Genomic DNA, 18,219 nt, shown 5'->3' with positions numbered 1-18,219 from the left:
TTTTCTTTATGGGAGAGGGTACAGTGTGAGATTAATGTTTATTAAATACTTATTATTTCCCCAGTGCTATCATAGGTATTTTATATAGACTATGTCAAATAATTTAAATAGAATAAATTTTATATTTTCATCCATCGGGATCTCCAGAGATATCTTTTTAACCTAATTACTTCATAAAATAATTATTATTTTTGAGAGCCAAAAAACCTAATAGAGTCCTTACCAGGAACAAATGAATCTATCATTATTTGCTGACTATACTATATTCATTAATTCTTTATTCTATTAAATAAAGAATCTTGACTTTATATGGTAGATCCCTACTCAAATAAAATCATGCACCCTTCTGAGAAGTATCTTAAATTGGGGGAGAATTTTTACAGTGGGAAATATATCACATTAGCTTCCAACTGAGATGGATATACATGGCTTGAGCATTTAGTGATTTGTTAAAATGAATCCTTTTCTTGCAAGAATTACCAAGCCATATTACTTCTGAAAATCCTACCTGATTGCCTATCTATTGCAATCTGAGTGATTTGTTTTCTAATAACCAAGGGCAGGATTCTTGGTAAGTTATACAGTCTTTGCGCCTGATCATCATTTTCAGTTTCTACTTCCTAGCAAATACACCTGGAGACCATATTCTTTGGTTTTATTTTAATAGCCTCTGCCTTCCTAGAGATTAAGGAAAAGGCTAAATTATTAATATATGAAGATGATTTTAGGAGAGTATATAAAATTGGATCGTGTGTTCATTCCACATTTCAAGAAATGAGGTAAAAATGATATTTTAGTTTAGACAATTTGAACTCATTATAGTTAAATAATTTTCTGAGTAGATATTTCTATAAACATATTTACTCTAAATATCTAATCATTTAGGAAGTATCTGTAAAGGAAAATTGAATTATATGATAGGATATTATATTCAAGTGAAAATATTGAAGCAAACTGAGGAAAGACTAAGTTTTGCACACAAGTCTTAAGTATCTTCTTTTAATGTTTTTTTCTTAATTAGGAAAAAAGCATTGGTATCTATGTAATTTTAATTACTTAATAACTCTTACACTTCATGCTAACACATTTTAATAAATAGTATGAATTTTATGAAGATGTTTCATGAGAATCTTGCTATATGGCATTTTCTCTGAATGCATTTTATAAGGTTATGTTAATAATAACTAATCAACTTTGCACCTATGTGGATCAAGCAAGAATAACTGAGATTTGTCAACTTCTAAGTAATATACAAACACATTATTCCATTTTGCTCTACGTCAGTTTTTGTTATTCCAATAATATACTTTATTGATCCATTGATTATTCCAGCAAATTTTGTTTATTTAAATAAAACTTTAAAGGAAATTTGTGTAAAGGCTTTCACTGCAACAAAACTGACAACATCATCTTATTTATCCTAAAAAAGACCCTAAAAATAAATTGAAAGGAATTGGGCTAAAATACTCCTTTCTACATTACAACTGGAAAATGATGAAATAGTCTTTCAAGGTCCTACTGAAATTGGTTATACATATTTGAGTGTTCTGTTCTGGGGAGATATTTTCATTAATAATATTAACAAGTTTAAAAATCTTTTCCCAATCAACAAAATTTTAGTTAATGTACTTGTGATGACAACTCTGTAAGCATAAGTACCTGAATTACTCCGCACTCCACCCCAAAAAATACAGATGCAAATAACCATTTACATGAAAAATTTCAGTAGAGTTTTTTTTTGTTTTTTTTTTAATGTATGGGCCTTTACGAGTAATGATACCTGGCAACCATATGCAGTATATATATATATATTTTAAATTTATTATTTATTTATTTATTTATTTTTGGCTGTGTTGGGTCTTCGTTTCTGTGCGAGGGCTTTCTCTAGTTGTGGCAAGTGGGGGCCACTCTTCATTGCGGTGCGCAAGCCTCTCACTATCGCGGCCTCTCTTGTTGCGGAGCACAGGCTCCAGACGCGCAGGCTCAGTAGTTGTGGCTCACGGGGCCTAGTTGCTCCGCGGCATGTGGGATCCTCCCAGACCACGGCTCGAACCTGTGTCCCCTGCATTGGCAGGCGGACTCTCAACCACTGCACCACCAGGGAAACCCCAGTAGAGATATTTTTTGAGTTCAATTGGTTATCTTCGTATCCTCAGCTGAGGGGACAATATATAAAAAATGTATCTGCCATCAAAGTGTTTATAATCTATTAAGTAAAAGATAAATTAACATAACCATAGAAAGGGGGCAAATATTATAATGTAGGCAGTGCATGGACTTAGTACAGCATGTTAACAGCCACCACTGTATCAAAACGATGCAAGATGTAATAATAAGGAGTTTATGAATAATTCTGAATCCTATTTTTTATTTGTCATTAAACAGGGTCTTATATAGAATAATAAAGCATGAGAAATGAGTGCTATATTTTAGTCAACGTTTTCTTTTAAAGGTTTTAAAATTTGTGATGTTTTAAATACCTCATTAAATCTCTATTCTAAATATTATTTTTATTTACAATTTTTTTTCTTGTTTAATGATGTTGATATATCAGAGAATAACACATTGAATACCAAAAGGCTATGATATAGTAGTTGACCATTTTGGGGGATGAATACACTAATGATATAGTAAATCTATTTCAATTTGCTCTAGAGAATTTTTTTTAAGTATTGCTTGTATACATCTGCAAACTATAATTGGTTCTTTTAATCAAATGTCTATGAGAGATAAACTAAATTCTCTTCAAATTTATTAAAGTCTTTGTCAACATGTAGCTACTACATGTGAGAATATTGAACTTCTAAGTCTTTTCATTTTGGGCACTTTTTTTAATTCCTTGGGTTGTTTGAATACTTATGAAAGATATAGATTTTCAGCTGTGAGTACATACAATTGGAGAGACATGGCCAATTCTGAAAATCATAAAATTTGGAATATTATTAACATGTGAACTCATTGGATAAGTAGAAGAATTTTGAATTTGTATTATATTACCCTCTCAAATTATATCATCTTGAACTACGTGAATTAGTAGTATCTATAATGTCATAGTTGAATAGTTGTGACAGATATCTTATGATCACAATTTAAAGCCTTAGAATACTTACTGTCTGACCCTTTACACAAAAAGTTTGCTGAAGCCTGGTTTAGAAGGTGGTCTGGTAGAGTCACAATTACTTTAGGCATCCTTGAGGAGAAAGGGAGCAAGTTACAGAGTTTCTTAACTTTTTCTTCCCTGGCATATCAATATTTATGTTAACATATCCTTATCAAAGCTCTCAAAATAATATTTTAAACTACAGTCATAAATAAAAACATGTAAATGCTCTATCAATTTTACAGTAATTATCCCATTTTATTTTCTCTTTGCAAAAATCATCCTAAATATCATATTGATGGATTAATATTAAAAACATAGGCATGCCTAGGGAAGGTTGTTCTTGGTCAGTAGCATTAAACTTATTTAATGGCTATAATTAAATTAAAACTGGCTTTATTTAGAGATATTATCTATTATACCACAATTCTGTTCTTTTAAAAAAAATGTATGTGTGTGAAAATTGAAACATCAATATTATTCTAAAACAACAAGGCGATAGTCGCTTTATATTGTTCAGTCCACTCTATTGGCCCCAATTACATTATGTCTAAATCTGGGAAAGGGCCTCTAATCAGAAAAATAAAAATGATCATACAGAAAATATTTTCAGGAGTACAGATATATAAGTATAGTATTACAATGTGTTTTCCTAATTAAACGTTAAGTATGGTAGTATAAATATTTATCATTGAAGAAAGAGTAATTAAAGAAAGGAAGGATAGTTGTGATTTGGGTACCAAAATGTAAGAATTGATAAGCAGGTAGAAATTACACCAAGGAAGCATTTCAGTTTAAGGAGTCAAAATGTGTGAGGATAAAACTAGAGTTTTGGGAACTTTCAGTCACTGGCAAGCTGAGTCACTAGAACGTAGGCAAGCGAAACGCAATATGGAGAAAAGTTTACTGACTCATTTATACAGTACTGAGATTGCTGTTTTTACTGATCTTGCTGTTACGTGGTACCTCATTTCTAACATCTCATCTTAATTGGCCCATTAACCTCATCTCCTATGGGCTTAAAATTCCAGCTCCCAAGGATACAAACACCAGCAACACTCCTTTTCTCCCTAAGCTCCTATTCAGTGTCTGATTTTCAGTTCTTTGTTTTTTTACCTCTAAGAAACAATTCCCTTTCTGCTTGCAAGCTTAGGAATGCATGTAAGAAAGATTTTTGTTATACTTTAATCTAACATTTTTAGACTAGGAAAGTGACATGTCATATATTCTTAATATATCTTTTACTTTGAGGTTTATGCATAAAGTAATATTTTGGAAACTCAATTTACTCACTTTTGAGAAGCTATTTGCAAAATGGAATAACTGTACTTTTATATAAATTTTTAAATTTGAACAATTAAATTTTTCTCTATATCTATTTTAAGAATATTTTAAAATCCAGAATCTGTAGATAATCATATATATCTAAAAATTATCTGCTAATTTAGATAATGAATGTAGTTCTAGGTCAGTTAGTTTAAAATGATTTAAATTCGAACAATGTTGCATAAAAATAAAAGTAGACTATAAAAGAGAATAAAAAAAATTTTTGGCGTGCTTGCTAGAAGGACAAAAAAAATGCCTGAAGGATATAAAAGAAGAAAAATTATGAATTCTTTCCCTGTTGAACCAGCAGATGTCATGTTTCGTTGTTACAGCCTAAGATTATTATAAGGGCATTTCCTTAGTATTACTATGTGTACTATGTGCTTCTTACAAAACGAGTGTATAAATATTAAATATGATTGGCTCTGAAATCAGAGAACAAATTTGTGGGTTTTTTTTTTTTTTACTTTTAAGATAGATTTCTCAAACAAAGTCAGAAAGCATTTTTCCTTTATCAAGTTTATCCAAAAGAGGTTTAGTACAAAGGATGCTCTGAGACGTAGCAGGCATATTTATATTTAACTATAGCTACACAAAATCATTTCTTATCAGTAATTATTTGTTACTAATCAATATTATTTACGTACCAGCTAAAAAAGCTTTTTTCATCTTTAATTCTAAGGTGGTACAATTATTCAACTAAAATAAAACTTTATATCAACATCCATACATCATCATCATATCTATTCTGTCCCAAAATTTATTTGTCATATGAGACACTGGAACTGGTCATCTCTATTTCTTTTTCCAATCTAATATTTCATGAAAAAATATTATATATGATGTCACTCATATGTAATGCAGACATGTCAATGCAAATAAAATTAAGTATTTTCAAAAAATATATTGAAAAGCCTTCGTAACAATCTGTAATTAAAAATAAAGATGAAGATAGAATTTTATAGTAAAATTGGATCTATTTAGAATATTCAAATGAGGGTTAAATTGTAGCTTAATTTTTCACAACCTTGAAAATAGATTTTGATAAACAAATTCATGTTATTCACAAGGTCATGAGAATTTATTTTAACTTCAGTGTCAAACTGCTTCAATAACCTGAAAAGTATTTATTTAGATAAACAATCAGTTCTAGTATTATGACAATTTACATTTATGACATGCAGCTAGTTTACCCTTCTGGCAGTCAACAAAAAGCAGGATTAAAGTATAGATAATAGAAACATTAAATGGAATTTATAAATAAGTGTGCTTAAAACAATTGAAATAATACAAGAAACAGTAGGCAAATGTTTCATAGCACCCTAGAGATTTGAGACTGTGCCTTACCTTAATGGCCATTTTGTGGACAGTCACTGACCCATCTCGACCCTGCTAAATGGCAGTTAGGTATTGACTAAATACCTCTAGTGAAGGGAAAATCATCCGTATTCAGAGAGGATTGCTAGAACATTTCTAAGTCAAAATATGTATCCTTTAATAGCCACTCACTGGCATTCATCTTATTTCATAGATCTGTTCAAATTTAGCCTGTGATGGAGTTTCAACTCTCAGAAAACTTCATTTGCCAGTTTTTGAGAGGTTTTTTTTTTCCTTTTCCATGCTAAATAGACTTTATTCTCTTCTCATTTCTATTTGAATGTATCATTCATTTTATGAAAAAAGTGATACTTAGAACTAAATCTTATACCCCTTGTATTTTCCTCTTGGCTAAAAAACAAAAGCAAGCCCCTCTTCTCTCTGTGCCTCTCAAAAAAAAAAAAAAATAGAATAAGCAAAATGAAAAACCAACCACTGAGACACTTATCTCCTCAATTCAATCTAGACACTAATGTCTAATGAAAACACTCTAAGTTGACATTTCTCACTTAAAAAGCTCATTACTTCATTTATAGGTTTTGGATGCTTATTTCTAATCAAAACCCCTGGCTCTTTATCTAGGCTACTACTAAATGTACCTCCTCAATAACAGTTTGGGAAATTTGGTCTCAAATACAAGTTGTCAATGATGTTTTGGATATTGATTCCTTCATTCAGTATATTATGTTCCTCTCATCTAGATTTTGCTAAGAGTTGTGAACATGAATCTGTGCTATCATTTAGTTAGTAATAAGTAAAAATATCATACAAGATACAGAAGAAATAAAATGAATGTGATGACTCTTTTCCAGAGACCTCCTTCTATGCAAGATTGTTTGTATAGAGTTAATAATCCATTTTCAATAAAACTGAATGAATATTCATAGAACATTTTTTAATGCACACAGTGTTGATGTAGGAGACTTTTCCAAATGTTACTAAAATTCAGATATTTAATTCAATGTATTTAATTTTACTAGTAAATTTGTCAAAAATTAAATTCAGTTCATCTGACATTTTTTCCTGGTGAACCTCACCAGGGTAATAGAGACCATCACTTTCATTCTTAGTGTTCAACATTCATACTTTAACTATCTGTTATAAATTCTTATGAATCAACTCTTCTGCAATCCCTAGATGACAGATGACTAATGATGAAGAAAAAGAAAAAAACAGGTAAGATATATTCCTGCATACAGGAACCCAGGAGGAAAACCCCAGGAGGACATTTAATATTTAATCTAATTTAAAAAAAATCTGTTGAATAATGTACAACTTATTAAATCATAATCCAGTAAAAATTGCAAAGCTATTTGAAAAGTTGGAGAAAATGTAAGCATTTTCCAGGAAAACAGAGGCCATACCTCCCGTTCATTGCCTAGAACACTACTTGGCATTCAGTAGGCTCTAACTAAATATTGATGTAATAAATAAATGTATTATTGGTAAAAAATAGATGGTGTGAAAAAAATCTATATTTCAGAATATCAAAAAGTTGGGGGACTTCCCTGGTGGCGCAGTGGTTAAGAATCTGCCTGCCAGTGCACGGGGCACAGGATCAATTCTCTGGTTCAGGAAGATCCCACATGCCTGGGAGCAACTAAGCCCGTGCGCCACAACTACTGAGCTTGTGTTCTAGAGCCCGAGAGCCACAACTACTGAGCCCACGCACCACAACTACTGAAGCCTGCACGCCTAGAGCCCATGATCGGCAACAACAGAAGCCACCGCAATGAGAAGCCTGCACACCACCATGAATAGTAGCCCCTGCTCACCGCAACTAGAGAAAGTCCGCATGCAACAATGAAAACCCAATGCAGCCAAAAATTAATTAATTAATTAATTTTTAAAAAAAAAGTTGGACATGTAATTCCCATGGTCTGTGCATTTTTCTATTTGGCAATTAAAAGACAAAAACTGAGATGGTTTATGTATGTTACATATAGTATGTATACCTCACATATGCTTAAAATCTAAATAAAAGCCTTTTTTGTTATTGACCAAAGTTCTTGTGTTGTTAAGTTTTTGTTTGGTTAATTTCAATTTAGTGACCAAAGACATGGATAATATAAACACAAATTGTCATCTTCACTGATTTTTTTTGACAGAGTTGATCATTTACTTGCTAATATACTTCTTTTTTATTTTTTTCTGGAAGTATAGTTGATTTACAATACTATATTAGCCTCAGGTGTACAACATAATGATTCAATATTTTTATAGATTATATTCCATTTAAAGTTATTATAAAATGATGGTATATTTCCCTGTGCTGTACAGTATATCCTTGTTGCTTATTTTATACATAGTAGCTTGTGTCTCTTAATCCCATACCCCTATCTCACTGATACACTTCTTTTGATTTCCAGGATGCCACATTTTAAATTTTCCTCCTGTTCACTGGTTGTTCTGTCTCAGGCCTTTGTGGGGTTTGTTAGCTCCTCCCATATCTCTTAACCTTGGATTGCCCCAGTGGTCAGACCTTAGCCTTTCTCTCTATCCACACACACTCCTTTGGTGATCTCATCAGTCTCACGGCTTAAATTTAAACTCTTATCTATACACCTATGGTTAGCAAGATTATATCTCCAACCCTGGCCTCTCCTGAATTCTAGTCAAGTGTATCCCACTTAATGGCTCCATTTAGATCATTCAAATTGTTCAAAAATAATTTCCTGATCTTCTCCCCCCAAATTTGATCCTCCAATAGCTTTACATATCAGTTGATGGAAACTTCATTCTTCTGGTTGCTTAGACCAAAAAACTTGCAGTCATCCTTGATTCTTCTCTTCCTCTTACACTGCTTATACAACCAACCAGGAAATCTTCTTGCATCTCTTCTCAAATTCTCCAGAAATTGATTAGATTTTAATCACATGACTTTTTAAATACAAGAATTACTTATGGAACATGACGTAGAAAGTAATACAAGGGCGTAAAGAATAAGTAAGTATGTTTAACTGTAACATGTCATTTACATTTAAGGACTCTTTCTGTTTTTAGGAAAGGCCTATGCTCCAGAATTCTATTACGATACCTACAATCCTGTGTGGCAGAACAGACACCGTGTTTACTCCTACAGTCTACAGTGGACTCAAATGAATCCTGATGCAGTAGATCGGATCGTTGCATACCGGTTGGGTATTAGGCAGGTGAGGAATTTAATTGTCTTCTTTTGTGTGTGTGTGATCCTCTGTGAAGACCTTATTACTATGATGTGTTGCTATAAAGTTTTAATCAATTTGCATGAATTCCAAAATATATTTTTCTATATCAAAGATAATATTACCTTACCCAGAACTGTTCCAAATTATTTACAAACCTTTGAAATTAATTTATGCATTTTTCACTATGACAGGAGACATATTAAAGTGAGCTTTCTGAAATCCTTCATCATTACATGTTCTATAGAAATTACATGGTATAATTTCTGGGAAAGAAACTTATTTAAGATGTTCTCACACTTACCTATACTGCATAATTCTTTGTCTTGTTTCCTAAGCTAGAAATTCTACATATTTTTATTCTAAGAGGTTCAAACTATATATAGGATTTTTAAAAGCTAATTTAATGTGTCTGTAGAATAGAAATGTTTTGGTAAAATGAGAAGAAACAATGAAATATGATGTTTTCCTAAGGTAGCTGAAGATTATAGATTGTGTAAAAATATCATAGCTTTTTCAAATGAACCACTGTTAAACTCAGTTATCCTTCGTTGGTATAAATGATATTTTTGAAATTTAAATGTAGGTCTTTACTTTATTTCCTGTTACATAGTAGGTTATCTGGAGTGACTATTTCAGCATAACAAAACGTTTTTGAAGATTTATTTGATTACCACATAAGCTATTAGCTCTCTTTCACATCTTTCTATTATCTATAGATTTGTAAAATGTGTTTTCCACTTCCTTAGCTAAATCACACAATAGCATTTTGAGTTTGGATAGTAGAAAGGACAGAATTTGCTTGGAGAAAGATTGATCGACCATCAGCAATCCACTCAGTGTTACTATCGTAAGACCAATGTTTTTTTAATCTTGTTAACAAAGTTATAATAAAAGACTATGTAAGATACATCATTAAAATTAAGATACATTGTAAGTTGAATATACTTATCCTTCTTGTCTAAGTATTCACAGGTCACAGACATGGTAGACAGGAGTGGATCATTCGGAAACTTTCTTTATTACTCTCATTTACTTTGGTCCCTAAGTAAATCTGAGTAAATCCCAAATCCATATCAAAATTGTTTGTTGTACTCATTGTAATTTAATGATAATTTTCCTTGATAGAGAAGATAGAAAAAAGAAAGATCAGCAGTCTCCCTCGGTTTATGGGCTTATCGCTTTTTTTTTCTTTTCTCAACACAGTTAATATTTTTAGATCTTTTATATTTGGAGCATCTTAGCACATTCTTGACTTTAGACACCTCACATTCATTTCCAAGTCCTTACTACATGATTTGGTCATTCACTTTCATCTTTTATTACCTATGTTTTCCAAAAACTAAGAACCTAATACCAAATTCCTATTTGTAAAATTGAATCATTTTATTTAGGTGTCTTTTCCTTTTTTCTGGTGATAGGTTTTTTTGCAACAATAGAGTCAGAATTTCATCTTTAGTTTCTCACTTTCTTCCTCAGCTATATTTTTTTGGAGTGTCTGGGTAACTGCCCTTTGCTTCCTGTATGCTGAAGGGCTGCCTGTTTTAATCTGCCGAATTAATTTACCCAACCCTACTCATCATTCTTTTCTTTTACACTAACAGTCTTCTAAACCTTCGTTCCCAAAGTCTCCATTATGTATGCAAGTCACCTTCTCCATAAGTCTAATTTAACAGAATGATTACCATCTCTGTCCTCCCCCTCAACTGGAGCAATTTTAGCAGAATTAGACTTCCTCCTAAGAGGCATCCACCTAATTAAAGCCCTTCCTTCTCATCCATATCTTGTACTAGTTATTAATACACTACCTTCTATAATTTTTTTTGCTAGGATTGCTATGCTATTTTCCAATGACAGTTTCTCCTCTTAGATTTTCCTTTCCTGATATGAGCATCTCCGCTAAATTCCTGTCTTTATGTTTCCTGATCATAAAACTAGTATATAACTCCCTGATATGCAGTGACACACATTTCCCAGTCTGTGTTCATCCTTGTGAACAAATTAGTTAGGTAATTTCCCCCTACTCTGCTACTTTAGAATACATTATATATGCATGCATATATGTGTATAAATTTCCCCTTACTGTGTTGTGCGAAAATTATGAATTCCTGACACATCTGGCTTCCGATTCTAGCCGATCTAGCCTTATCATTTTTAGCTATATAACCTTGAACAGGTTTCGGAACATACCAAACCTAGGCTCCTACCTGGGAAGTTGAAGATAATGATACCTGTCAGGCAATCGAAGTGTAGAGTGGGATACGTCCCCCACTTATCCCACAGGCCAGGTTCCCTTGTGCAGGGCACTCTCTACACAAACATCTGTGGCAATCCTTGCACTCATCTGCCTGGGTTGTGTAACAGTTTTTTTAAGTGCATCTTAAGAGCTTAACATAGCTACTATTTTTATTTCAGTTTTATTTAGTACACTGTATAACCTGCGCCTAAGTATTATTCCAAGCCATGATTTTCACAAAATAATTTCTAGACATTTTTTTCACTATGTCTTATTTTTATTTCAAACCTGCTGTCCTCCATAATATCCATTTTACTGATTCACATTTTTCTCTTCCACTTTGAGTCTTACTTTAAAGCCTTCCTGATCAGATCAATAAGTCTGCTGCTAACACTATTCTTCCCAAGTTTGTGAGGTTCATGCTATGCACTAGAGGACAATATATTTCTAGTGTTATAAACCATAGTCCAGAAAACAATCCTTTCTCTTACACAGTTTCTGAAGCTAACTCTTTACTTGCCTTAGCATTATTTATTTTACTAGAATTTTCTTTTATATTTAGAAACAAGTATTATTTTTTCCTGGAGTGCTTTTTTTGTAATACTCTATTTATTGATAATTTTACTCAGATACTACATCTTACCATGGAAGATATATCTTTTGTGGGTGTCTCAGTAAAGAGTAATGGCCTTCTGCTGTTCTGTCAATATGAATGGAAAGGAAGTGTTCGTAGATATGGTGTAGGAACAGAAAGATCATGTATAAACACTACTCTTTTCCCCACTCCCATATCTCTACACTTAACCCTTACATGAAAAATCTTAACATGCAAAATGGCCTCAATAGACATCATTTGAAGATCCCCTTGCATACCAAAATTGAGGATGATAGGGCAGAAGCATTCTAGATACAATGAAACTGATATAATTCTTTAAGAATATCCCCTGTTTAATAATAGGACACAAAGTCATTAAGTAAAATAAGGTTATTTTTCTATATTAACTTAGAAAATTTATATTCCTTCTTCCTCAGGTATGTACATTTGGTTCTCAACATTGTTTTAACACACAACCAGACACCAGCATTTAAAATAATCACTCTTGAATTCTGATCTGATGATCATTGTAATGAAGATTTTATATGATATGCATATGGCCTTTCTCATGTCCCAGGCTTAGAATCTTGAATCTATGAGCTTTTGAATGTAACCAACATAACTTGGATGATGTTTAAATAAACTATGTTAGGAATGTAACCTAAACAACATCAATTTTAAAAATGGATTTTCTTCTCTAATAATTAGTATTTATGTCTTTGACTATGAGACTAAGTTTTCTTCAGGGGATTATTAATTTATGTTACATATGTTATGATTTTAAAATCGTTATTTTACCCTATATTTTTATTTTGAGCCTACATATCTAATTTCTTCTATCCATAAATTATCTAGATTATCAAATGAAAAGTACTTCCCCTTTTAATATCAAACATGGCCTAAAGTATACAACCCATTTCTGATTCGATGAAGTCTGAGAAGCAAATTTGATCCTTTAAGACTCATGGCAAATTCAATTGTAAAGCGCCCGACTTTGTTTTTAATCCACAAACTGTTAGAAACTTTATTACTTATTCTTAAATTAAGTAAGATTATAAAACCACTAGTATATTATTAAATCCCTGGCTGGATGGGGTTGGTAAACTGAACCCAACATTCCCCCACCATTCCGGTAAAATTAGCTGATCCTTTTGGTTAAACTGTAGGGTCTTTATTTAAATATAATGAGGAAAATTGTCTCAGAATTTGAGTATTGGCTTATACACTTTTCTTAAAACTTGCTGTAGTCAATCTATAAAAAAGCACTGGAATTCTGGAATCACTGCTTTAAAAAACTTAAAAAGAGAACAGATATTTCATGTGAAGTTAAAAAATTAGTGTGGAAAAAAAGTTTTCTCAAAATCTTGTCCTTAAGTTGTACTTTTTAGGCTCAGCTAAGCAGTTGTTTAATCTCCTTAGACAGCTACTAGCCTCCCAATTGTTTGCTTCATTTGTTGCTTAACAGGAAAGAGAAAAAGGTTATTTGAATGTCTGCTTTCCTTAGTATCTAAGGAATTAAGAAACAAGCAAAACTATTTCTAAATTATCTGAATATACCAAACAACACAAACATCATTTGACTCCATTTAACATACACACTATAGGTTCTGATAATAAAGGATTTTAGACTTTTATACAGTTTCCTTTTTATACTCCGCCTAAGACATGCACAATGAATGTGACTTTTTGACTGTCATCTTTGGAAAGTGGGCTATTTTATTGAATAAAATATTTTAATTCACCGTGTTCCTGTCTTCTTAACTCTTGATATATTAAAATGCTTAGAATTATCATACCCACATGCTTACCCAGTCAACAAAACTTTTAGTAAATTAATCATCTAGTGAATACCAGGGTTTTAAAAAAGTATTGTCCTCAGTGTCCTGTTAACAAAAGTGCTATAATAGGAGCATGTCCAAAATTCCATAGGAACATGAATGGGAGCAGTTAGTACTGTGACATAGTGGTTAAGTGACATGATCAGCAAAGTAGAGACCTGTTAGTTTCTATAGGTTTATCTTCATAAATAGTTATTGTTAATAATGACTAAGAAATCCCTAATCACAAATACACTTTTTGGTAAAATTGATTACTGGATGACTTTATTATAAATTTTATTTTGGTCTTCATACGTGCTACTATAACGATTGAGCTAGAGTTTATTTCTCCTTCCATTTAAAACATATTTTTTATTTTATTAAATAACTCATTGCTTATTATTGTTTATTAAAGGGTTAATGTTTTAATAGATCATAGTAATTAAAATTTTATAAATTTATTGTATACATAAATGACCATATGCATTGTAACTATGGTTATTAATACAGCTAATACCTAATTTAATGCATTGATAGAAGAAGCAGAAAAACTTGAAGAGGTGGCTTTTTATGCTTTAGCATCTTGTATGAAATATTAGTTTCTATGGCACAGTCTACAGATGCTGAAGGAAAATGGTAGAATAAGATAGAAGTGAATAGAATATTCTATTATTATGAATAATAATTATTATATTATTAGATAATATAATAATATTAGAATATAATAATAATATTAGAATTATGTACATTAGAATAATATACATAATTGACTTAAGCCCATTGGACAGATTTTATTGAGAGAGGTGTTTGGCGAACCATTTGACAAAGAGCATTTAATGCCAAGTCCAGGGAAATCTGTGGAGAATTGACAGATCATCTGAATTGATTTTATAGTCTTAAATCATGAGTAAAATGACATCTATAGATAGATTAATCTGATCATATCATACATAGTACATTGAACGATATTACAATAGAGGCAAGGCCACAGTTAGGCATGTTTGAAGTAAGTTTGAGTAAGATTTAAATTAGAGTAGTGAAGGGGGAGAGAAAGAAAAAATGAATTAAGAAAATTTTGAAATGGACAGAACTTGAATATTGATTTAATTTTGAGAAACAGTTTTTAAGAGTATAGTGACCTTATGTTCTCTTCTGTTTACTTCAATTTCTTTAGTGAATGCTCAAGAAATTATCAAATATATAGATGAAGAAGAGAGTAAGGGATATAGAGAAATGTAGAGAAGCCATTTTGTAAATGGTCTTTTTGGCTTCAGAAGAGGAATAAGCCATAAGCCAGTTGGTAAAAAATGACATTGTCTCGATATTCCAAGTGAAGGACACTGCACATATTCCCTGTATTCCTATAAATACTAACATCGCAATGTATCTACTAGGAGGAATTAGCACAGTAAATTTGAAAGACCTGGATGACCTACAGACCTTTGATATAGAAGACTTTGTGAAATAAGGGTATTTTGTCTTGGAAAATTCCAAGTACTTTCTGAGGAGTTTTTCTGAGTCTGTGGCCTTTTGTACAGATTTCATTGTATGTAGTAATACTGCTAAGGAAAATTAATTAGAATTTTCCTTTTTCTTGACCCTGAATGTAGTGAAAAATGAGCAACCTCAAAGAGACTTTTGGAGTGAAAAAGTATTAAATTATTGCCAGAAATAAGATATTGAATCAAAGTTTGCAAATATACTCATGTTTTCAAATCGGTCTTGTTAAATTTGAGTTGACAGAGGAACATAAAACAAAAGTTACCGTAGTTAGAAACATGTTACTAGAATTTGAGTGAACACTTCCCCTTGAATGTGTAAATTTATAGGTCAGAAGGATTAGACATGAGAACCGAAGCTAGCAAAAATGTAGACATAAATGTACTGTATGAAGACAGTAATGATAGAAGTTCCAGTGAAAAAGAAAGAACTGAGAGGTAGAAAAATCTGCCAATGTCATGGAAACTAAGGGAAGAATATGTGAGTGTGTGTGTGTGTGTGTGTTGGTGGTGGAGGTATTTGTACCTGTAAACAAAATTTTTAAAGATTAAAAAGCCCTAAATTTTTAAAATACCAGATAGTGACAAATCAGTGTTGCTTTTTTAAGAGGGAAATAGGAAGAAAAAAAAGATTGTATATAGGTTTAATATTATTCCAAGGTCAACTGATTACAAATTTAATTAAATTTACCTAAGCCTATCCTGGCTGTCCACTTGAATCAATATTTTATAAAGAAGAGAAGACTGACTGATATATTTCCTTGGATGAAAAAACAATTTTTAAATGTCTAAACTGTATCTTTTACAACCTATAAACCTATAAATACATGGTTATTATGGATTCCAAGACTTTATCCAGTCAAAGAAACTATCCAATAGACCAATATATATATTCAGTGTCTTAAATGACTGGGAGTGTAGAGTTCAATGGAAAACATTCACTTTTGGGGTTTTTATGGGTTTTTTTTTTTTTTTTTTTTGGCTGCGTTGGGTCTTCATTGCTGTGCGCTGGCTTTCTCTAGTTGCGGCGAGCGGGGTCTACTCTTCGTTGCAGTGCACGGGCTTCTCATTGCAGTGGCTTCTCTTGTTGCAGAGCACAGGCCTTAGGCACGCGGGCTTCAGTAGCTGTGGCTCATGGGCTCTAGAGCGCAGGCTCAGTAGTTGTGGCGCACGGGCTTAGTTGCTCATGGAATGTGGGATCTTCCCAGACCAGGGCTCGAACCCGTGTCCCCTGCATTGGCAGGCGGATTCTTAACCACTGCGTCACCAGGGAAGCCCGAAAATAGTCACTCTTTCAACTACTTTTCAGGAAAAAAATGATCAAAACTTGAAATGAAAAATGGAGTTGGGATTAACAGTCTTTTTTTTTTTAGGCTCTAACACCGTGCAAGTTGCTTGTTTGAGTACAAATTTGTATATGGATTTATGATCTATTTATGTTCTGTATCTATTAATAAACTTAACACAGTTTTCTTTGTCTTATATCAGTGGTTCTCAAATTTGAGTGAGCATCAGAGTCATCCATAGGGCTTGTTAAAACAGTTGCTGTGACCGACCCCCAGAGTCTGGTATAGTGGGTCTGGGGTGTGGCCCAAGAATTTGTATTTTTAACAACTTCCTGTGTGATGTTGGTTTGGGACCACACTTTGAGAACCACTGTTTTATATTTTCAGACTATAATGAAGAGACTAAGATCAGATTCCATTTTCATCTTTTGGCTTTTCCTTATTCTAACATTCCTATATGATCTCAATGTGAAAAACAGTATTACAATTACTGATTTAAGAACAGAGCTTGGCATATGGTGCTCAATACCATTTGTGGAATGAATGGATTTGAAATTTACTGTTATAATAGGTAACCAGTAAGTTCCACCTGGAGGTGCATCCTCTAGTTATGCCTGGATTGATGCATTTCCAAAACCAGTGATTATTGAAATATTGTTCTCAGTCCACTGTTGAGTTTCAAGATTTATACCATGGACTGAGAACTAACCCAACTGCACATATTTTCTTTAGTTCTTCTGGGCAAGATATACACAGTTCCTTAGGCTTACATTTGTATATGTTTCTAAGGGCTTTTCTTTTAATAAGAAACCTATTAATGAGATATTAAAAGTTACTTAATTGTGGTATGTGTAAACTAAAACTTGCATTTGGTAATTCTGATGGCTAATTCAATGCTTTACAAAGGAGCATGACTACCTTAAAACACAACTCCTCAGTGAACATTCCCTCAGATTTCAAGAATGAATGTCAGAGTTGTCTTGAATTGATAACTATTTCCTATTGCTTCTTTTCATTTCTAAATATAAATTACTATTTGTTTAGCTTTATCATTTTCAGTTGTATTTCTTTAAGTTTCTTAAATTGTTTTAAAATATGGAGTCATACTTATTTTTATACTATTTCTATACCAAAAACCTGACTACTTTTCAGCAGTTAAAATATTTTAACTAAAATAGCTGGAACAATATTTACCTTTGAATAATAAATGTTGAACATGACAGATTTCAATAAAATGTTAATAAAGTTACATACAATAACTACTGCTGTATGATAGCTTGATTATAGATTGCTGGCTTTTCCAAGTTTCTATTCTGTTTTAAAAAGTTCAAACAAGCGGGCTTCCCTGGTGGCGCAGTGGTTGAGAATCTGCCTGCCAATGCAGGGGACACGGGTTCGAGCCCTGGTCTGGGAAGATCCCACATGCCATGGAGCAACTGGGCCCGTGAGCCACAATTACTGAGCCTGCGCGTCTGGAGCCTGTGCTCCGCAACAAGAGAGGCCGCGATGGTGAGAGGCCCGCGCACCGCGATGAAGAGTGGTCCCCACTTGCCACAACTAGAGAAAGCCCTCGCACAGAAACGAAGACCCAACACAGTCATAAATAAATAAATAAATAAATAAATAAATAAATAAAAGAACGTGAATTTCTTTAAAAAAAAAAAAAAAAAGTTCAAACAAGAAATGCAAAATATCACAAAGTGCTTAAGTTGCTTTAGCGTACTTCAAATTAAGGAAACCATTTCTTAAAAGATGGAAGCAAGAAGTTGAGTAGAAATTTAAAAGTAATAGTTTGAATGTCATAGGCATTACCTATTTT

At 32.5% G+C, this 18,219-nt stretch overlaps 1 protein-coding gene across 3 annotated transcripts in view; it reads left to right on the top strand.

The window, feature by feature from the left end:
- Positions 1-18,219, top strand: part of MDGA2 (MAM domain containing glycosylphosphatidylinositol anchor 2) — an 814,155-nt gene that overhangs the window by 711,894 nt on the left and 84,042 nt on the right. For all 3 annotated transcript variants that reach the window (XM_007192803.2, XM_007192802.2, XM_057544648.1), the window contains one exon: positions 8,807-8,955. In XM_007192803.2, coding sequence (XP_007192865.1) covers positions 8,807-8,955 — 149 coding nt within the window. The remainder of the gene's footprint in view (positions 1-8,806; positions 8,956-18,219) is intronic.

Source organism: Balaenoptera acutorostrata, chromosome 3, assembly GCF_949987535.1.
Source record: "Balaenoptera acutorostrata chromosome 3, mBalAcu1.1, whole genome shotgun sequence".
Taxonomy (NCBI): Eukaryota; Metazoa; Chordata; class Mammalia; order Artiodactyla; family Balaenopteridae; genus Balaenoptera; species Balaenoptera acutorostrata.
The sequence above is the reverse complement of the archived record's forward strand: the minus strand, read 5'-3'. Positions and strand labels throughout refer to the sequence as shown.